The sequence below is a fragment of the Lissotriton helveticus genome, chromosome 8, assembly GCF_964261635.1.
Source record: "Lissotriton helveticus chromosome 8, aLisHel1.1, whole genome shotgun sequence".
In the NCBI taxonomy this organism is placed as follows: domain Eukaryota; kingdom Metazoa; phylum Chordata; class Amphibia; order Caudata; family Salamandridae; genus Lissotriton; species Lissotriton helveticus.
In genome coordinates this window covers 170,740,563-170,763,063 of record NC_136069.1, presented here as the reverse complement: position 1 = coordinate 170,763,063, position 22,501 = coordinate 170,740,563, and the positions used below count along the sequence as shown (strand labels likewise).

Here is a 22,501-nt window from a genome sequence, read left to right as displayed (position 1 = left end):
CTTGCAACAGAATTCTTGTCCAGACAAAGCTAGAGTCTCATCCACAGGGGTGCCATTAAGTAACCAAGAAGGGTGTTGGACATCTTCTGCATTGACCTGCCTATCGGGGGGGGGGGGGGACGCTAATCAGGTGGACTGACAAGTCAGATGCTCCCAGGGGTCTTTGCTTATCTTGCTTCCAAGATAGCAGAATCAAGTGGCTACCTGGGAGAGCTCTAGGCACCTCCCTGGGGAAGAAGTTGGACAGGACTCCCCCCTGTCCTTTGTGGTTTCGTGCCAGAGAAGGAGCCAAGGGCTCCTGGACTGGGGAAAATCTGTTTATGCATGGAGGGCACCATACGTGCCCTTCAATGAAGTCTGGTGGTGCTCTGAAGCACCCCCCCCCCCTAAATAATTCTAAAGGAGAGAGTAATATTTGCTGCGAGGGGGAACATGGTGGCCGTGAGCTAGGTGGCAGCCGGCACCAGCACATGGGGTGGGGTGGGTGGTGGAGCAACATTCACTAGGGAACTCCTAACGCAGTCAGATACATACTGGGATCGAAATTCTGGCGGAATGGATGTCGATGTGCACAGCTGGTGTGGAGTCGGTTGATTCCAGGGCGACGAGAAGCAGGGTTTTGGAGTCGCGGTGGAGAGAGGCATCCTGGAAGCTTCAGCGCTGCAGGGAGGCTGGGTTAAGGTCTGGTGGCAGAGGCAGCACAAGTCGAGGCTCCCCGCAGTCCCACGAGGCAGTGTGTAGCAGCTGACCCTTCTCTCTGGGAGATTTGAGGAGGGGAGAGCCTGGTGAGAGGAAGCCACACTAAGGATGGGTCGGTAAGAAAGTTCCATTTCTTGCCTATAGAGAAAGGTGTTTCAATAGCAGGTGAGGCTGGAGACAAACCCTCTAGGTATACCCTAAGAACTAGGAATATTGGGGATGCAACTAGTTTGTTCAAAAAGCAGCAACTGTTTTTCTACAAAAAAAAATTTATATTCCCCAAATGGCCAGCCCATTAGGCATTTTAATGGCAAGTAAGACAGGGATGGTTTACCAGGGCAGGATTAGAAGGGAGGGGTGGGGTGAGGGGGGTGGTGATGGTGCACGGGTGGGAAGCAGTGGGTTCAAAATTAAAAATAAAAAGTCCTTGGTATCACTCAGTCAGAAATGATAATAAGAGTCAGCAATAGAGCATGAGCTGGGACCCATAGTGGGGTTATGATGGCTAACATAGATATTCTTACATGGAATGTGAATGGTCGAGGTTAAGATCTAGGCAGAGGGTGGTGTTGAGGTATTTGGAAGAAAGCCAGGCACATATAATGGTGCTTCAGGAGAAGCACCTGGTGTCAAGTGAGAGCAAGCAATGATTCCATACGGATGGTTGGATCCAGAACTTCGTAGCCTCCGACCAAGTACAATGTTGTAAGGGAGTAGTGATTTTAATCAGGAAAGGTGCCAGGATTGAGCTTAAGTTCTCAAGCATGGACAGCTCCGGTAGATGGGTCTAAGCTGGCATGAAATCGGTGGATTTTGAATTTATTTGTGTATGTTTTTATGGCCCCAATGAGGATGACCCACAGCATTTTGTAGATCTGGAACGAGGGTTAGTTGAGACTTCGGTCCCACTGATTTTGGGTGGGGATTTCAATACTCTGTTAGATCCCATTTTGGATCGTTCCGCACGAAGGGATTGTGCTCCGGTGCCTAGAACAAGACGTGCCCTGAAAAACTTGATGAAGGAGCTAGGGCTTGTGGATGTTTGGAGACATTTGAGCGGTTGGTTGAGAGGCTATACCTATCATAGCAAAAAATATCGCCACTATTCTAGATTAGATAACTTTTTAGTTGAAAGAGGCTTTGTGGCAAACATTAAAAATATTCACCATCCAGCCCACATTTCGGACCATTCAGCTGTTACTATGACACTACAGGTCCCATTATAAGGTTGACACTAACATGTGCTCTCCTCTTAGATGAGAAGGTGGTGCTTGTGTTAAAAAAGGCCACATCAGAATACGTTATGACTAATAAAGGCTCTGCTACCCCTGGTGCAGAGTGGGATGCTTTTAAAGCATATATACGGCGAGTATTAAAAAGTATTGGATGCTCTAAGAGAAGAAAAGATAGGGTAGAACTAGCTGGAATGGAAAGAGAAGTGGGCATTTTTTAGGCCAACATATAAAACTCAAGTGAGGGAGAAGATAGGGAGGGGTTAGGAAGAAGATTAGAAGACGTGCAATTAAACTATAAAATCAAACTGGATTCCAAGTGTAAGGCAAGGTGGCAGGCAGGAAACATGAGGCAGTTTGAATATGGGGGAAAAGCGGGGAGTTACTGGCTTCGAAGGCCAGGGTAGAAAGAACAGGAACACGATTAAAGAACTGAGGGGGCCATTAGGTGAAGTAATCAATAACTGGGAAGGAATGCAGAACCACATTGTCTCCCTTTTCTCCCTGCTTTATAGTGAAGACACATTTCCTGATCTCCGACCGCTTAAAGACTGGCTGAGAGCAGTTGGCCTCCCTGTACCGACTAGAGAAGGGAAAGAGAGCATGGAAGCATAGATCACTCAGGACAATATCAGAGGAGCTATGACCAGAGTTAAGATTGGGAAGGCTGCTGGGTTTGATGCCATCCCCTCGGAGGTTTATAAGTTGCTAATAGAGGAAGTCCTCCCAGTTTGGGAGAACTTGTTCAACTTGGTGTTAATGGGAATGGCGCAGGTCCAGGAATCGTGGAAAGAGGGCACTATGGTCCTGATCCTAACACCATCTAAAGACCCTCCAAAGGCTGAATCGTACTGCCAGATATCCCTGCTTAATGCGGAGTATAAAATCTCTGTCAGCATTTTGGCAGGGAGATTGGCTAAACTGGCTCCCCAGCTTATACATCTGGACCAGAAATTGTTTGTTTTAGGGAGGCAGATTCATGAACTAACTCAGCAATTGATAGGATGCATAGATTTGGCTACACTGCATTCGATTCCCTTGGCGGTAGTTACACTGGATGCGCTAAGGCCTTTGACTGTGTCTGCTGGGCCTATTTGTGGAAAGTTTTAGCGGCTTTGGACCTTATTTTATAACAACACTGAAAGCCTTAAATGAACAGTCAATAGCTAGGATTCTTCTCAATGGCTTCCTCACAAGAAGATTCCCGATCTCCGGGGGTACACGGCAGGGATGCCCTCTCGCCACTGTTTGATATTTATATTGAACCACTTGCCCAGATATTGTGACAGGATGATTGGGTCATTGCTTTCAGTTCAGGCACCTATAAAAATAAAGTTGCATTATATGCGGACGACCTTGTAATTTATACTACGGATCCTATTTTAACTGTCCCCAGGGTGGAAGCACTGGTGAAAGACTTTGCGGTGGTTATTTGGTTACTAATGCACAGACGAACAAGTTACTTACCTTCGGTAACGATATATCTGTAAGAAACAGTAGTTAGTATTAGATTCCTTACCTTAGAATATCCCCAGGCGTCAGTCTGGATCCGGAAACTTTTGCGTAGCAGTACCCCTGCGCGTCGGTAGGCGTCGTCTGCAGGCGTCCCCTGCGGCTCCGCGTCGTCGGCGTCGTGCGCCGTGATGACGTCGCTGGAGTATATAGACGCCGCCTCCGCGCGCTGACGTCAGTTCTTTGCACACAGCTTTTCCACGCCAGAACACGCAGAGCCATGTGAGAACTAACACTGGTGCCATTTGAAACTAGGGCCCTGAAAGGGATGTCCTTAACCCTAGGTATCAGTTCGCAGAACGGGGAGGATGGGTGGGGCGGTAAGGAATCTAATACTAACTACTGTTTCTTACAGATATATCGTTACCGAAGGTAAGTAACTTGTTCATCTGAAAGAAACAGGTTAGTATTAGATTCCTTACCTTAGAATAGATACCCCAGCAATACCAACCCCGGAGGTGGGTCTGCGAACCAATACAACCTACACCAGAAAGTCCTGGAGGACCGAACGGCCAAAAAAGCCGTCCCTCCGGACTTGACTGTCCAGGCAGTAGTGCCTCGCAAAGGTGTGCAGCGAGGCCCACGTAGCCGCCTGGCAAATGTCCTGCAAAGGGACTCCCCGGCCCAGGGCAGTAGTAGCCGCCGTGGCCCGAGTGGAATGGGCCCTCAGCCCAACAGGAGGCTCCTTCCGAGCCAAAGAGTAGCATGCTTTGATGCACAGGACGACCCACCGAGAGATGGTTCGTTTCTGTACCGCCCTTCCCTTCTTCTCACCCACGTAGCCAACAAACAGTTGGTCATCCACCCGGAACTGGCGCGTGCGATCCATGTAAATGAAAGCGCACGTTTTGGGTCCAGACGATGGAGCCGCTCTTCATCCTTTGAAGGATGCGGAGGCGGGAAGAAGAAGGGCAAGGTGATGGACTGCCCAATGTGAAAAGCAGAGACTACCTTGGGCAGGAAAGAAGGTCTAGTCCGAAGAACCACCTTGTCAGGATGAACAGACAGGAAAGGAGGTTTAACAGAAAGAGCCTGGAGCTCACTCACTCTCCTGGCAGAGGTGATGGCAACCAGGAAGGCCGTCTTTAAAGTGAGAAGACGGAGAGGACAGGAATGAAGGGGCTCAAAGGGAGCACACATCAGGAATGTCAGAACCAGGTTCAAGTCCCACTGAGGCATCACGAACGGAGCAGGTGGATACATGTGCGTGATGCCCTTTAAGAATCTTAACACAATAGGGGACTTGAATAAAGATGGCTGATCAGGTAGCCTCAAGAAGGCGGAAAGGGCAGAAAGATAGCCCTTGATAGTGCCCAGAGCAGAGCCCTGCTGGGCAAGGGAAAGAAGGAAGAGGAGAACCTCAGACAGAGGGGCAGAAAGGGGATCCACAGCCTTTGCTGTGCACCATGCCACAAATCTGTTCCACCGGCAGGCGTATACCGACTTTGTGGAGGGACGCCTGGCTGCCAGAATTACATCACAGACTTCAGGAGGCAAGTCAAATGGCCTCAACTGTCGCCGCTCAATCTCCAAGCATGGAGGTGGAGACTGAACAGGTTCGGGTGGAGGACCGTCCCCTGCTGCTGCGACAGAAGGTCCTCCTGAAGGGGCAGGCGGATCGAGGGACCGACTGTCATGCTGAGTAGCTCGGGATACCAGTATCTTCGAGCCCAGTCCGGAGCCACAAGGATAACTTGGGCCCGGTCGCGCCTGATCTTCTTCAGCACTCTGGGCAGAAGTGGTATAGGCGGAAAGGCGTACAACAGACCGCAACTCCACTCGCGCCGAAAGGCGTCGCCGAGCGAGTGCCGTCTTGGAAACTCCAACGCGCAGAACTGATGACATTGCGCGTTCTCTTCTGTGGCGAATAGATCTAACCAAGGCTCTCCCCATTGCTGAAAGAGGCCTCTCGCCACGTCCGAGTTCAGACGCCATTCGTGATCCACCGAGCACCGACGGCTGAGTTCGTCCGCCCTGGCGTTCAGAGAACCTGCCAGGTGTTGAACCGTCAGAATCACGCCCTGACGTTCCAGCCATTGCCAGAGACGCAGAGCCTCCTGGCAAAGGGTCCACGACCCCACATCGCCCTGTTTGTTGCAGTACCACATGGCGGTGGTGTTGTCCGTGAACACCTGCACTACACTCCCGTTGACAAAGGGGAGGAATGCCTTCAGTGCTAGGCGAATCGCCCGCAGCTCCAACACGTTGATATGGAGCCGGGACTCCGCCGGAGACCAGATGCCTCTGATCTCTGCCTCTCCCAAGTGGCCTCCCCAGCCCTGGAGGGACGCGTCCGTCACAACTACGTGCTCCGGTTGGGGAAGGGAGAGGGATCTGCCTCTGACCCAATCGCGGTCCGTAAGCCACCACTGCAACTGTCTCGCAGTGCCCCCCGAGATCAGGACATGGTCGGACAGGTTGCCCTGATGCTGGGCCCACTGAAACTTCAGGTCCCACTGCAGAGCCCGCATCCGCCATCTGGCGTGATGCACCAGAAGGATGCAGGAGGCCATCAGCCCCAGAAGCCGCAGCGTCAACCTGACCGAAACCCGGGATAACGGCTGAAAGATGGGAATCAGAGCCTGAATATCCCCGACCCGCCGTTCCGGAGGATAAACCCGAAACTGCGCCGAGTCGAGAACCGCTCCGATGAAAAGGAGCTTTTGAGAGGGACACAGGTGTGATTTCGGCACGTTGATGGAAAACCCCAGCTCGTGCAGGAGGTCTGCCGTCATCTGGAGGTGGTGGACGACTGTCTGGGGCGAGCCCGCCTTCAACAACCAGTCGTCGAGGTAGGGGAAGACTGAAACCCCTAACCGGCGCAGATGAGCTGCGACCACCGCCATCACTTTCGTGAACACCCGTGGGGCGCTGGTAAGGCCCAATGGGAGCACGATAAACTGAAAGTGCTCGTGGCCTACCGTGAACCGCAGGTAACGCCGGTGGGCCGGCAGGACGGGGATGTGAAAATACGCATCCTGCAAGTCCAACGCTACCATCCAGTCTTGTGGGTCTAGAGCAGCCAAGACCTGAGCCAAAGTCAACATCTTGAACTTCTCCTTCCGGAGGAAGCCGTTGACGTTCCGTAGGTCCAAGATAGGACGCAGGCCTCCTTTGTCCTTCTTGGGCACCAGAAAGTAGTGGGAGTAGCAACCACACCCTACTTCTGGCCCAGGAACGCGCTCGATGGCCCCCTTGGCCAAGAGGGCCGTAACTTCCTCCTGCAGAAGTGTCAAGTGGTCCCCCGACACACGGTGGTTCTGCGGTGGCATGGCTGGAGGAGTGGACTCGAAGGGGAGTGAGTAGCCCCTTCGGACGAGCTGCAGCACCCACCTGTCCGATGTAATCGCGCGCCAGCGGGAGTGGTGATGGCGAACCCTGCCACCCACTGGCGTCACGTGAGCCCGAAAGCTCGGACTAGGAAGACTTGGAGGCTGCAGCAGGGGGAGGTGTGGACTGACCTCGCCGCTGCCCTCTACCGCCACCACGGCGGAATCCACGGCCGCCACCGCGCTGGGGAGCGTTCTGCGGCGCGTGGCTGGCAGCACGTGTGGGACCGCCCCTTCCTTGGCCACGAAAGGGGCGAAACGAACCCGTCTGCTGGCGCTGGGTCGAAAGACCCAAGGACTTGGCCGTGACCCTGGAGTCCTTGAAGCGCTCCAGCGCGTGGTCCGCCTTGTCACCAAACAGGCGACTGCCATCAAATGGCATGTCCATGAGGGCATTCTGGACGTCCGGTGAGAAGTTGGCAGATCTCAGCCAAGCATGGCGCCGAATCGCCACAGTCGTGGACATAGCCCGTCCCAGCGAGTCGGTCGTGTCAAGACCATACCGGATCGAGTACCTCGCCGCATCCCGGCCCTCAACCAAGGCCTGGTTGAGCTTGTCCCGCACTTCCTGCGGGCATTGCGGCAAACACTCCGCGACCGTATCCCACAGGGAGTGGGTGTAGCGGCCCAAGAGGCATGCGGTATTACAAGACCGCAGTCCAGCGCTCAAAGAGGAAAAGACCTTTTTCCCAAATTGGTCATACCGCTTTGATTCCCGATCGGGCGGGGCCGATGGAAATGCGGACTGCGAAGTGGAGGCCTGGATCACCAGACTCTCCGGGGAGGGATGGGTGGAGAGGAAGGCAGGGTCGTCCGAACACGGACGGTGACGCCTGGCAACGTTCCGGTCAACCGGTGCACCGGAAGCGGGCCTAGACCAGGTGCCCAAAAGGACATCCGTCAGAGCCTCATTAAACGGCAGCAGAGGCTCCTGAGGGCATGACTGCGGTTTAAACACTTCGGTCAGAATGTTTGGTTTGACCTTAGCGACGGGGAGCTCAAGGCCCAAGGTCTTGGCAGCCCTCAGCAGGACCACCGAATAGGCAGCCCCCGCCTCAGACGCCACAGGGGTCGGCGAGACAAACCCAGTGTTGGGTGACTCGTCCAGACCACTGGCATCACCCAAGTCACCTACCCAGTCCACATCATACTGGCAGGCACGGGATAAAGGGTCCTCAGACCCCTCCCAACCCTCTCCATACTCGTCCTCATCGCCGTAGTCTGGGTCGACGATATAGACTTCGGGGTCAATGGGCCCCATCGGCGCCGGATCCGGCGTCGGACGACGCCGGTCCGACTCCGCGTCAGGAGTCAGAGGGGGAATGGTGGTGGCGCCGCGCGGCGCCTGCGCCGGGGACCCGACGCCGGCCGGAACCGACGGCGGAGTCACTGCGCCGCGCGGAGGCGGCACCACGGGTTGGCCCAAAGGAACCGACGCCGGAGAGGCCGGTAGACCAGCCGGCGACGAACCTGAGGGGCCCAGCGGCGCCGGGGCCGGAGCCACCGGCGGCGTCGAGGCAGGAGCACCCGAACCGCTCGGGCCCCCAGACGGGACCGACGGCCCCGCAGGCGCCGTAGGCCCCGCCGGAGGAGACCTCGCCCTCATAGCCATGAGGAATGCCTCAATCTCCTCGCGCGACGCGCCTTCCCCAGGGACCGACGGGTATGGGGCAGACGGCGTCGGCGACCCACGCGGGGCCGCGGGGGTGGGGCCACCCGAACCCCCGGCCGCATCACGCGGGCGTCGGGGGGAGTCGGGGGTGCGATGACGACGCCCCGACTTCTTACGCTTACCTGACGAACCGGAGGAATGGTGGCGACTCCCGGAGCGCTCATGGCGGCTCCGCGATCGTTCCCTCGACCGCTCCCTCGACCTCCGACCGGACCGGGACCGCTCTCGACGCGGGGCCGACACTCGGAGCTCGAGAAGCTTGCGGGACCGCTCCCGCCTAGCTTTACCAGTCAAGGCCCGACAGTCGACGCAGGATTCCACGTCGTGGTCCGCGCCCAGACACCGGAGGCAGAGTCGATGGTGGTCGGTGACCGACATCATGCGGTCGCAATTGTCGCAACTCTTGAAACCGGGCATCCTACCGGCACCGTAGAAGATTTATTCAACAAAAAACTTGGTCAAAAGACCGGAGTACTGCTCTTCGGATCTGCGCTAACTGGCGCGGAAAAAAGAAGAACTGACGTCAGCGCGCGGAGGCGGCGTCTATATACTCCAGCGACGTCATCACGGCGCACGACGCGGAGCCACAGGGGACGCCTGCAGACGACGCCTACCGACGCGCAGGGGTACTGCTACGCAAAAGTTTCCGGATCCAGACTGACGCCTGGGGATATTCTAAGGTAAGGAATCTAATACTAACCTGTTTCTTTCAGATTGGAGTAATATCCTGGAATGTTCCAGATTGGAAGGGAACTGTTCCGGACGAACGTAGATACCTTGGGATCAGGATCATCAAACCACTGGAGGAATGAAACTGACATCTCTTTAATTGTACCCTCTGACATTTCCTAAATCTATGATTGATAAGATACAGGGGAAATTAGTTTGTTTTGTCTGGGCATCTAAGGGAGCCCAGCCAGCCTGAAAGAAATTGAGGCACAAGCTGGAGAATGGAGGATTGGCCCTCCCAGGATATACTGTGCGGTTTTTCAGTTTAAGAGCTGTAGAATCTTCTTTAGTAAACCAGGGCTTTTAGCATGGGGTGGTTTGTTGCAAAAAATGGTGAAGGCTCTAAAGGTTTTCTTTATAAGTTTGGGCCAAGAAAATTCTTTAAAAAAGTTATGTTGAAGATCCTAAACACAGCACTTACTCTTTGGTTGAGGGTAAGGAAGATACTTGGAATGGGCTATTTCTCGACCTTCTCCCCAATCTAGGACTCCCCAGGCACACCGGAGCGTCTTAAGATAGGTTAAGTCTCCCACTGAGGAGGGCTGGATTTGAAGTGAGGGGAGATCTCCTGACGATACAGGGTATGGTGCCCTGGGAAGTGCCCTCTCAAAATTCAAGTATCAGAGATTATCATCCTGGTTGGCGACCAATGGGGATGAGACTGATGGGAGGTGGGAATTCGAATTAAAACTACAGAATGAGGGCACAAGAAAAAAGGAAGTTGCCGATTGGTACTGGACTTTGTTGGGAACCGAAGATAAGACTATCACCGTCTCCATCAGAAGGAATATGCTACTTACCAGTATGCATCTGTTCTTGGCATGTAGGGCTGCTGACATTCATATCTGTGCATAGATTGCCGTCTAGTGTTGGGTCCGGATGATTGCACTTTGTTGTCTTGGAAGAGTCTTCGAAGTATCACGAGATAGGTGACTCCTCCCCTGGACTACAGTGCGCATGGGCATCTTCTCCATCCTCAGATTGTTTTTCGCCATTGTGGCAGAGATGGAGATAGTAAAGTAAGAGATGGCCATGCCAAAGATAATGCTGCAGCTGCGACAGGCACCGGGGAGGAGGGCGGGCGATGTGAATGTCAGCAGCCCTACATGCCAAGAACAGATGCATACTGGTAAGTAGCATATTCCGTTCGAGGCATGTGGGCTGCTGAATTCATATCTGTTAATAGACTGTATAGCAGAATCTTCTCTAGCGGTGGTTACCTGTGCCAGCTGCAGCAGTCTGAAAATGAGTTTTGAGGACAGCCTGGCCTACAGCAGCTTGCTGTTTTGCTTGCACGTCTACACAGTAGTGTTTTGTGAAAGTGTGTATGGTGGTCTATGTGGCTGCCTTACAAATGTCTTCAAGAGGAATATTCCCTAGGAAAGCCAAGGATGCCCCCATTTTCCTTGTAGAGTGTGCTCTTGGGGGGGACTGTTAAAGTGCGTTTTGCCTTTTGATATCATATCTGAATGCATTTAACTATCCATCTGGCTATTCCTGACTTTGATATTGGATTTCCTTTGTGTTGTGGTGCAAAAGCAACAAATAGTTGCTTTGTCTTTCTAAATGATTTAGTTCTATCCACATAATAAAGCAGAGCTCTTTTTACATCGAGTGCGTGTAGGGCTCTCTCAGCTACTGACTGTGGATTTTGAAAGAATACTGGCAGTTCTATTGATTGGTTAATATGGAAATTGGATACGACTTTTGGCATGAACTTGAGGTTTGCTCTAAGAACCACCCTGTTGGCATGTACTTGCATGAAAGGTTCTTGAATTGTTAGTGCTTGTAATTCGCTTACTCGTCTGAGTGAGGTAATGGCAACCAAGAATGCTACCTTCCACGTTAAGAATTGCAGTTCGCGTGAGTGTAGAGGTTCAAAAGGAGGTCCCATAAGTCTGGTAAGTACTATATTTAGATTCCAGACTGGGGAAGGGGGGTGTCTTGGAGGGATCACCCTTTTAAGACCCTCCATGAAGGCTTTGATTGCTGGTACTCTAAACAGTGAAAGGAGTTGCCTGTTTTAAAGGTATGCTGCTATAGCAGCGAGGTGTAGTCGTATCGAAGAGTATGCTAAGTTGCATCTTTGTAGATGCAGCAGGTAACATATAATGTTTTGTATGGAAGCATCTAATGGGTTGATTTGGTTATTGTTGCAGTAAATAACAAATCTCTTCCATTTAGCTGCATAGCACGCTCGTGTAGTTGGCCGTCTTGCCTCCCTAATGATGTTCATGCAGTCTGGAGGCAAGTTAAGGTATCCAAACTCTAAGACTTCAGGAGCCAGATCACTAGGTTCAGCTGATTGGGATCTGGGTGTCTGATTTCTCCATGGTTCTGAGTTAGAAGATGGGGTGCGAGGCACAGTCTTTGATGAGGAACTACTGAAAGACCTAGGAACATTGTGTACCATGGTTGTCTCTAGGATTAGTGTGAGTGACTGTTGCCGCAGTTTGCGTCCCACCAGCGGAATCAGCGGTGCTGGGGGAAAAGCGTACGCAAATCTGCCTGACCAGTTCATCCATATCGCATTGCCCTGTGACAACGGATGTGGGAACCTGGCGGCAAAGTACTGGCATTTCGAGTTTTCTTTTGTGGCAAAGAGGTCTATCTCTGGGTGACCCCACTCTTTGAAGAATGGCTGGAGAACTTGGGGGTGAATCTCCCATTCGTGTAGTTGTTGGCTGTGCCTGCTGAGCAGGTCTGCCATCTGATTGTCCTTCCCTGGAAGATGTTCTGCTAAGAGAAAAATGTTTTTGGGAATTTCTCACTTCCATATGCTTTGTGCCAGGTGGGACAGCTGTGGAGAGTGTGTTTCTCCCTGTTTCTGGATGTAGTACATTGCGGTCATGTTGTCCGTCCGGATCAACACAGTCTTGCTGTACAGGTATTTCTGGAATGCTTTCAGGGCTAGGAATATCGCTAGCAACTCTAGTTGGTTGATATGCAGTTTCTTTTGTTTGGTTGTCCAGAGCCCTTGTACTGTGTATTGAAGGAGATGGGCTCCCCAGCCTGTCAGTAATGCGTCCGCTGTTAGTACTAGTTGTGGAACCGGCTCTTGGAACAGTCGCCCCTTGGAAAGGTTTTGTAGGTTCCACCACTACAGAGAGTTATGAGCGCGACTGTCTACCAAACAAAAGGTCTTTTAGTTTTCCGCGAGCCTGGTTCCACTGCCGTGCTATGCATTCTTGTAATGGACGCATTTGAAGTCTGGCATGGGGAACAATGAATATACAGGAGGCCATCTTGCCTATGAGCTGCATGAAGACTCGAGCTGGCAGAGAGTGTTGTGGCAGAAATTTGCGGATGAGCATCTGCATGCTGGCTATCCTTGTTGAGTTTGGGTATGCCTTTGCCACAGAGGTATCTATAGTGGCTCCCAGATATTGTTGTGTGTCGGATGGTTGCAGATGCGATTTTGGGTAGTTTATCGAAAACCCTAGGCTGTGTAGCAGCTTAAGTGTTTGAGATGTGTGTCTTGCACATTGCTGGTACGATTTCGCTCGTATTAGCCAATCGTCCAGATAGGGGAACACATGGATGTGTTGCCTTCTGAGATGTGCTGCTACTGTCGCTAAGCATTTTGTAAACACTCTTGGAGCCGTGGTTACCCCGAAGGGCAAAATCTTGAATTGGTAGTGTTGACCTTGTATTGTGAACCTGAGATATTTTCTGTGAGCTGGATGGATGGGTATGTGAAAATACGCATCCTTGAGGTCCAGTGTTGCTAGGAAGTCTTCTTGTTGTAGCAAAGAGAGCACTTGCTGTAGTGTGATCATATGGAAGTGCTCCGACAGTATGTATTGATATAGGGGTCTGAGGTCCAATATTGGTCTGAGGGAACCGTCCTTCTTGGGAATAAGGAAGTATAGGGAGTATACTCCTGTCCCTTGCTGGTGGAAAGGGACTGGCTCTATTGCCCCCTTTTCCAGCATGCATTTCACCTCTTGTTGGAGCAGGGTGATGTGTTCTTTGGACATAGGACGGTGTCTGGGTGGTATGTTTGGTGGCGTAGAAGTGAGTTCCAGGCAATAACCATACTGGATAATTTCTCTCACCCACCTGTCCGTGGTAATTGCGTGCCAGACAGGTAGGAACTGTTGAAGCCTGCCTCCGACCGGTGTTAGGTGGTCTGGAGGTAGCGTGATGAAGTCACTGTTTTGTGGCAGTGGAGGCTCTGGTGTTATTGCCTCCACGTCCTCTTCTTTTATTATTGTTGCCCCTATAACCTCCTCTGTTTGAGTTTTTGGTAAAGGAACCTTGTGTGTTGCTTTTGTATGAAGAGGACGTTTGCGAGGTATTGCCTCGTGTGGTTGCCCTGTATGAGGAGCATCGAAAGGAGCCTCTATGTTGCTGAAACTGTAATGCCCCATTGACTTTGCGGTTTCTGTGTCCTTCTTCATTTGGTCTAAAATGGCGTCGACAGCAGGGCCAAATAGAAAATCCTGATTGACTGGCTGGTTAAGAATGGTGGACTGAACCTCGTTCTTAAAGCCGGAAATATGCAGCCATGCATGTCGGCGTAGTAAGACGCTAGTGTTAATAGACCTGGCTGCGGTGTCTGCTGCGTCAAGCGCACATTTGATGGAGGCGTTTGTAATGAATTTTCCCTCCTGTATGAGGTCATCAGCTTGTGCTTTAAAAGGCTCAGGTAGGCGTTGCATTAAGCTTTCGAGCTGGTCATAGTGTGCCCTGTCGTAACGAGCTAGTAGAGCTTGTGTATTCGCAATCCTCCATGAATTGGAGGCATGTGCTGCTACCCTTTTACCTGAGGCCTCTAGTATCTTTGATTCCTTATCGGGGGGAGGTACTTCCCCCATTGTCTGTGAGTTGGCCCTTTTAGGTGCATTAGCCACTGCCAGTGAGTCTAATGGTAATTGCCCTCTGATGTAGGTAGGGTCTGTAGGGGCTGCCCTATACTTCTTCTCAATCCTGGGATTGATTACTCATGCCCTGGCTGTATCTTTAAATATGTCAGGTGCGTGTTTTAACACTCTCTTTAACATGGGAAGTGTTCGGACACTCTTTTCTGAAGTAGGGAAGGTGTCAAATAAGAAGTCTTCTTCGAGAGGGTCATTATGCATGTCTACATTGTGGTACTGCGCTGCCCTGTCTATTAGTTGGTTGAAGACAATGGTGTCATCCGTAGGTGACGGCTTAGTTGGATAGGAGGATACATCAGGGATGGGATGGGTGTTGTAAGGGTCTGTTGGCTCCTCCCATTGTTCATTTTGTGGGTCGGGATCTTGTGGGAAATCATAGTCAGGCTGTGGATCTTCCTCTGTGTTCCCCTCATTGTCCCCATGGTGAGAAGGAGAGTAAGGAGTAGTAGGCATAATAGGATAGAAAGGGATGAAGGGTCTAGAGGGAGAAGTCCCAAAGTTATTTTTCTTTAATGGAATAGGGGAATGAGAGCCAGATTCCAGTGGCCTCTTCTTCCTGTGCAGGATTGTGACTTTACCAGTGTCTGGATTAATATATATTTTTGCTTGGTCGTCTGATGGATCTGGGTGGAAGAGTTCTTCCTCTACAGTCCTTGGATGTGTTTTTGACTTTTTTGGGTCGATAACACCTTCTGGTTCGACGACTTTTGGTGTCTTATTGCTTTTCTTCGGCTCGGGCCCTTTCTTCGGGTCCACGAGTGATTTGGGGTCTTTTTTGGATGGCTGTCCTTTGCCGAGTCGATGTTTTTTTTGGGATCGACTGGTGTTTTCGGAGCACTTGTTTTTGGGTTAATAGCCTTCTCCGGCCGGTTTACGGGCTTCGGTACGGCACCCTTTTTGTCTGCGACCTTTGCCGGGTCGACTGTTTTCGGTACAGCGGGTTTGTTCGGGTCGGCGACCTTCTTTGGTTCAGCGCCCTTCGGCTGTGTGTCCTTGTTCGGTTCGACGACCTTTTTGGGGTCGACGCCTTTTGGCTGAACTGCCTTTTTCGGGTCGACGACATTCTTGGGCTCTGGAACCTTCTTAGGGATGACGGTACTTGGCCCTGGGTTCTCAGAAGGCTTAGGTTTCGGTTTCGATTTCGGAGCCGAGCCGGATGGCGGGCATGGCGAAACTGTTTTCGGATCTTGGCTAAGGCCTTTTGGCGATGCCTCGACTGGAGCCTTCGGTAACGGGGTAAGTGGTGTCGGGGGCAGTGTACTCACGATTTGCCCCGGTGGGATCTCGTCATCGGAGTCCGAGTAGTCCTCGACGGTGACGATCTCTAGGTCCAAATCTGGAGCTTCGGTAGTTCTTGGTCAACATCAAATATGTTGTCTGGTTCAGGTGCCTGTCGCTGCATCTCTTGCCTAGCGGCCCGTCGAATCCGTATGGTTTTCTTCGGCCGAAACTGGGCGCAGGTTGGGCAGGTTTCTTCCTTATGGTCTGGTGAAAGGCACTTGTTGCATACTGAGTGTTTGTCAGTATGTGGGAACTTGGAGTGGCATTGTGGGCACCTTTTGAACGGGCTTCTTTCCATCGACAGCAGGCTCACGTGGCGTTGAAAAGGCCCAACGGCCCGTGTCGACGACCGAGTCGAGATGGAAAGCTTGATCGAGTAAAGAGGTACCGAGAGAGAACAATACCGTCGAAGTCGAAGGCCTTTTGGCCTTTAGAAAAGTTGTTTCGATTCCGAAGTTGGAGTATAGGAGTAACATCCGAACCCAAAGCCGGAAAAAAATAATCTGAGGGTGGAGAAGATGCCCATGCGCACTGTAGTCCAGGGGAGGAGTCACCTATCTCGTGATACTTCGAAGACTCTTCCAAGACAACAAAGTGCAATCATCCGGACCCAACACTAGGCGGCGATCTATGCACAGATATGAATTCAGCAGCCCACATGCCTCGAACACAGGGTTTTCCGGTTTTAAGCCTCTATAACCACAATATCTTCCCTCTCTGTCTTTGAGGGTTTTCTAGGAGAAGATGCAGCAACTTTTACAGTCCTTGACTGTGTGATCAGGACAGAGACAATAAATAAAATGTTTATGAGGGTCATCAATTTGCACTCTCTTTTTGCCACAGATGGTACATGACCTGAATAATCCCTTCTTTGAATATTCTGACATAGTCAGAAAGTCCAATGGTAATATCCTAAAAGTATTTATCTGACCTGATAGGAAGTTTCATGATATTAGTAGATTTGAAGAATAAACTGAGCTGAGTTCAGGGAGACTCCCATCACACGAGGTTTCGAAGAAAATCTGAGGTACTCGGTCTCTGTGGGGAAGGTTCTAGAGGGTGAAATCGCCCGATTGGTTATAGATTAAGTTTAGTCCTTTTTTTAAAGAACATAGATAGGCTATTAAATTCAGTGCCTGGTGCCATTATAGTCTATGATGTTAAACGTACTGCTTAATTATAGAACAGAAGGACTCTCACCTCGACGATAGTAATGATTCAAGCAAGTGAAACTGTGAAAGATCCAAAACTGGAGAAGGACAGGTTTCCATTTTTGAAAATGAGAAACTACATGAATAGCCATGGGAAGAAAAAAAAGGGGTCTGCAAGAAAAAAACTGTCTAGTAAAGGGATTTACAAAGTTCAACAATGCTCTCTGGTCAAACGGAAAATGCTAACTAAGTGGCATGGCTCGTGCAGGGCAATAAAAGTGCTACAATACAGGAGGCTTTACAGAAGGAGCACTATTTACCCCATGCAGCCTTTGAGAAAGGGATTAAATGTATTTTTTATTGTAAAAATGTATTTAAACAGTACAATTAACAGCGTTCCAAAATCACAGTGGATCTGCTTATGAATGATAAAGTTCATAAGAGACAGATTAATACATAAGCATTTGGTTAAGCAAACCCATGCGCATTCGTACAAAGTGTTAATTATATAGTTTGCATCAGAGGAGCTACTGAGCATGGCTGAATAGTGGAAAGTGAGGTAAGTGATGATTTGGAACCTAAAAGGGAGGGATACAGCTACTTTGGAAACAAGAAAGATAATTGTGCTGGCAGACAACTTTATACCCAGTATGGATCTTCTGTCCTGCTTTCTTCTATTACTAATTTAAGGATGCAAAATTAGCTGTCCGTCCTGACATTAGTGGAAGGAGTCGGGAGTCAAGACAACGGGTGGTCGTTAAGGGACGGGGTGAGCTTTCTGTGCTCTACCAATGAAGAGCAGAGGAGCTTAACTGCTACATAAAAGCTACAATACAATTATGTAATTTTAGGATTATGTCAAGACACACAAACAGGTGTATGGGGGAGCAATCTCTTCTCAGTCACAATGCATAGAGACAAGTATTATCATACCACGTAGACCTAATCCATCTTGGTTTAATGGACCAGTTGAAAAAGTACGTTGCTCTATCCCCGGTCTTCGGTCTTGTTCATGAAGCAATTGTCTTATCATACCATCCAAAATACTGGGTTCGTTATTGTGTTCATCCTGGTCATTTGTTTGCTGTCCAATCACTTGTTCAACAACTTCTCCATCACCTAATGATTTATAAAGATCAAGAGAAACATGAACGTAATAGTTAAGTGGTATTTCTGCAAGGGTAATTCTACCATGTTTTGTTAAACGTATACTCTCTCATACCAATATTGGACTCCTTTATCTAGTGAACTGTAGTTATTTACATCAATAGTGCAGCAGAAACAGTGGTAAGAAGTACCAATTACTGTACAGGGGCATATGCCTAAGCACTGAAAAAAGGTACCCAGAGAACATGTACAGATAACCCCCTATACAATAGAGAAGAAAACAAGTTACTTACCTGTAACTTTGGTTCTCCAGTATTGGAAACGTTCATAGATTCTCATGTTTGTATCATTCCCAGTCGTTGGAATGGGAGTCCCCGGCATGCATAAAATAGCCATAGAAACCATTACTAAAACAGAACCAAGGCCTAGGCTCATTCCTGTTTTGCAACCTGTAAAAGAGACCCAAAAAAATGAACAATCAATCAGCTTAGCCTCACCCCTTAGAACCCTGCTGAGAGGAGCTCAGAACCTCAGATTTTCGTAGCCGTTGTGTAACCAACTAGTGAAAATAGAAGAGGCAGAGCTTTCTCCGGGGAGGCGGGTGGGTCGCATGGGAATCTATGAAAGTTTCCAATACTGGAGAACCAAAGTTACAGGTAAGTAACTTGTTTTCTTACTCCAGTATTGGAACTTTCATAGATTCCCATGCTTGTATCAGAGTAGCTAGCAGTTATCAGCACATTGCACAAGTTACTTACCTTTGGTAAAGATATATCTGGAAGAAACAGTAGTTAGTGTTAGATTCCTTACCTTAGAATATCCTCAGGCGTCAGACTGGACGTGGAAAGTTTTGGGTAGCAGTATCCCTGCGCGTCGGTAGGCGTCGTCTGCGGCTCGGCGTCCGTCGTCGGCGTCGTGTTCGCCGGGATGACGTCGTCGGAGCACTTAGACGCCGCCATCGCACGCTGACGTCAGTTCTTTTACATAGCTTTCTGCACCAGGAACGCAGAGCCATGCCAGAGACCGACACTGGTGCCATGAAACTAGGGCCCTCAAAGGGAGATCTTAACCCTAGATATCGGTTCACAGAACGGGGAGGATGGGTGAGTCGTTAAGGAATCTAATACTAAGTACTGTTTCTTACAGATATATCGTTACCGAAGGTAAGTAACCTGTGCATCTGAAAGATTCCTTACCTTAGAATAGATACTCCAGCAATACCAACCCCCGAGGTGGGTCTGCGAACCAAGATCACACCAGAAAGTCCCGGAGAACGGAAGGGACAAAAAAGCCATCTCTCCGGACTTGGCTGTCCAGGCAGTATTGTGGAGCAAACGTGTGCAGCGAAGCCCACGTAGCTGCCTGACAGATGTCCTGCAAGGGGATTCCCTGACCCAGGGCAGTAGTAGCCACCGTGGCCCGAGTGGAATGGGCCCTGTAGGAGAGTGGGGTCTGCAATCCTATGGTCACCCCAGATTTTTGCTTTTTGCTTCACTGGTTTACGACTTTCCCTGGCTGTGGGCCTGCTAATCAGATCCACAGCCTCGCTGTTCTCTCTCTAAATTGACAACCATGTACTTTAGGTGCATTTACCAATTGGTACTGGGCCACCTTATCAGTCCCTGTACGGTATACCTTAGGTATCCAGGGCATAGGTGTACCCAGGGCCTACCAGGGGCTGAAGCATGTACTATGCCACCCCTGGCTGGCCATCTAAAATTGACACAACTGGCTGCACGACAGCTGGGGCAAGGTGGTGTAATCACCCTTTGCTTTAGATATAGTATACCTATATCTAACCCTAAAATGGACACATATCCTCCTATCAGTCACTCCTGTGGCAGGCCTTAACAATCCGGAAGGCAGAGTGCTTGGAATCGTGTGAGATGGTGCTCTGGCATGAGCTGAGCCCGTCTGCAGCTTGCGGAACCAAGTCCTAATAGCTGTTCCATGATAACGCTATACCATATACTCTTAAGTGCATTATCGACCTCTCGGTTGAATGCTAACTCTGGTATAACATTATCAGAACATGTCGAGTAAAGTGTCATACGAATTGGAATACTACCCCCTCGCCAATTCTGGTGCGGGGGTAGCATTCCACCCTTCTAGAGGGACACGACATGTATGTAACAGTGAACCCTGGTTAAAGTTAATTCGAGCCTTGGCATCACAAAATGGATGCTGCCACCACAGACACAAGTCTGACCTCCTGCTGCTGGGAGTCCTTCCAGCGAGGGCGGCTTGGACAAAGGGTTTCCTGCCTTGGGAGGTGCTAGCACCACCACAGACAGGATTTTGTGTATTGAGGTAGGGAGGCCTGAAAGGAATGAGACATGCCTGGGGCACACAAGGTGCCCTGTGCATACACCGGTTCAAACCAGTTGCTGGGGCACTCCAGCCCCAGCTCTGGCGGGAAACCGGACAAAGGATAGGAGGTGTAACCACCCCCCTTCCTGGTCCCACCCAGGGGAGGGACCTAGTCAGTAGTGCAGCCCCCTTTAGCAGGATAAAGGTAGGAGCTGGTCCCATTCCAAATTAGATTAATCCTGAACTACTCTACAAGAAGAAACTCTGGACTTCGACGTTCTGCTCCCCAGAAGACTGAATAAAATCTCCCTTGTGAGCAAGGAGTGTCCACCCTGCAACTGCAGGCACCATCAAGCGTCCAGCGGCTTCACTTTGTCGTCTTCCCTCGAGGATCCAGACTTCAGAGCCCGACGAGACCCGGATTCCCAGACCTCTCCGACCTCAACTCACATCTGCAGCAAAGCTGAGACCCGTGGATGCGACGAGACACGTGGGACCGGCCATCTTGAACGAACCTGCACTTCGCTTCCAGCACGACTCCAGAGGTAAACTCAACCAAGTGCTTTGGGGACTGAGAAGCCCCAGCCCCGAGCAGCCCCTGTACTGAAGATCAGCCCTCCAGCTTCCACGAGATCTGCGTGGGGCCCTTCTGCTTGTTTGCTGCTCGACGCGTTGTCTGGTCACTTGCCGGTTGGCAAGTGGCCTCCTAGACGACGAACCTTTGAATCTTCACTGCTGGTCTGGTTGCTCCAGACTGGCCCTTGCTCCCTTCCAAAAGAGGGGCACCCCGGACTCTCCTAGTCCGCACCAGACACTTTCTCCACTCTCCGCGTGGGTTGCCTTTGCCAAGGCCTGTTGACGCCGATTCCGGATCCAACACCGCCGACAGCGAGAGCCTGCGTGGGACAGCTCGTGCCTCCATCCTGGTCGTCGAAGACACCTCCTGGTCCACGTGGCTGCAGAGTCAAGCGTCCACTCTTCACCTGATCGCAACGACGACATCTGGTTCCTTCCTGGTTCCACTCCAGTCACTGGCTAGTGACTGTGAACATTGTCCCCTCTGCTTTCAGGTCCTCTTCTTCACTGATCCACCCTTGGATCACACCGGACATCTTCCTCCTGGTCGCCTGCAGCATCTTTTCTTTCAGGCTCCATTGACTTCAACGCGAGAACCCGACACACTTTGGCACCTATGCACCCGCAGCCCGTGGGTGAGGTAACGAGAGCATTTCGGTGCTCAAGGGTAGTTTAACTGTCCTAGTGTCCAGTTCCACAGTCGTTTTAGTCCTACCTAGTCAGGATTGTCCGTACTCACCTTTAACTTGAACTGTACTGTCCATAGACATTGTTACGCATCTCACGTGTGCGTTCACACTCTGCACACGCGTCCCGTGGGCCTCCTATTACTTACCTAGAGTTAGTGTAGCGTGGTCCAATCGATCCTACAGCCTCTGGACAGCTCCATTTCTTCCATGGACTCTCACATTCTACTTACTTAGTATATGGTTTGTCGTGCCTCTAAGGCACCATTGTAATTTTGTGCAACTTGTCGTATTTTTCTTAAGAGATTGTCATGTGCTTAGCCCTCTGACCTCATGAAGAGTTCAGAGGTGTTGTTATTAATAAATATACTGTTTATTTTCATAACAACCTGTGTGGTGTCCTTTCATCTGGTATTCAAGGGGTTATATTGTGGTAAAACAGCTGGCTTCACATGCCAAAAGAGTTTAGCCTAACACTGCTTTGTCCATGCTACCATTAGGATAGCTGGTCTATAAGGTTGACTTACAACCAATCACCATTAGGGTTGTCTGGACTGATACAAGGTGGTCACTAGAACTAGTGAACATCATATATCAGGCCAACTTCTCACAGGCCCTCAACCCAACAGGAGGCTCCTTTTTCGCCAAGGAGTAACAGACCTTGATGCACAACACGACCCACTGAGAGATGGTCCGCTTGTGCACCACCCGTCTCTTCTTAGCGCCCACGTAACCAATAAAGAGCTGGTCGTCCACCCGGAACTGGCGTGTGCGGTCTAGATAAAAGGAGAGCGCACGTTTTGGGTCCAGACGGTGGAGCCTCTCTTCCTCTTTCAAGGGATGCGGAGGCGGAAAGAAGGTGAGCAAGGTGATGGACTGCCCAATATGAAAGGCAGTAACCACCTTGGGCAGGAAAGAACGACGAGTTCTCAAGACAACTTTGTCCGGATGGACAGAGAGGAAAGGAGGTTTAGAAGATAGAGCCTGGAGCTCACTCACTCTCCTGGCAGAGGTGATGGCAACCAGGAATGCAGTCTTAAGAGCCAGAAGACGAAGAGGGGAATTGTGAACTGGCTTGAAAGGAGCGCACATCAAATAGGTTAGAACAAGGTTCAAGTCACACTGAGGCATCACGAAAGGAACAGGAGGAAACGTGTGTGATGCCTTTCAAGAACCTATTTACAACAGGGGACCTGAAAAGAGAAGGCTGATCAGGAAGCCTTAAGAAGGCTGAAATGGCAGAGAGGTAGCCCTTGATAGTGCCCAGAGCAGAGCCCAGCTGGGCAAGAGAAAAAAGAAAGAGGAGAACCTCTGAAAGGGGGGCAGAGAGTGGA

General features: G+C 50.5%; 1 protein-coding gene across 4 annotated transcripts in view; it reads right to left on the bottom strand.

Moving 5' to 3' along the window:
* BRWD1 (bromodomain and WD repeat domain containing 1) overlaps nt 1-22,501 on the bottom strand; it is a 2,464,655-nt gene that overhangs the window by 1,520,892 nt on the left and 921,262 nt on the right. For all 4 annotated transcript variants that reach the window (XM_078656838.1, XM_078656840.1, XM_078656841.1 and 1 more), the window contains one exon: nt 17,422-17,607. In XM_078656838.1, the coding sequence (XP_078512964.1) occupies nt 17,422-17,607 (186 nt within the window). The remainder of the gene's footprint in view (nt 1-17,421; nt 17,608-22,501) is intronic.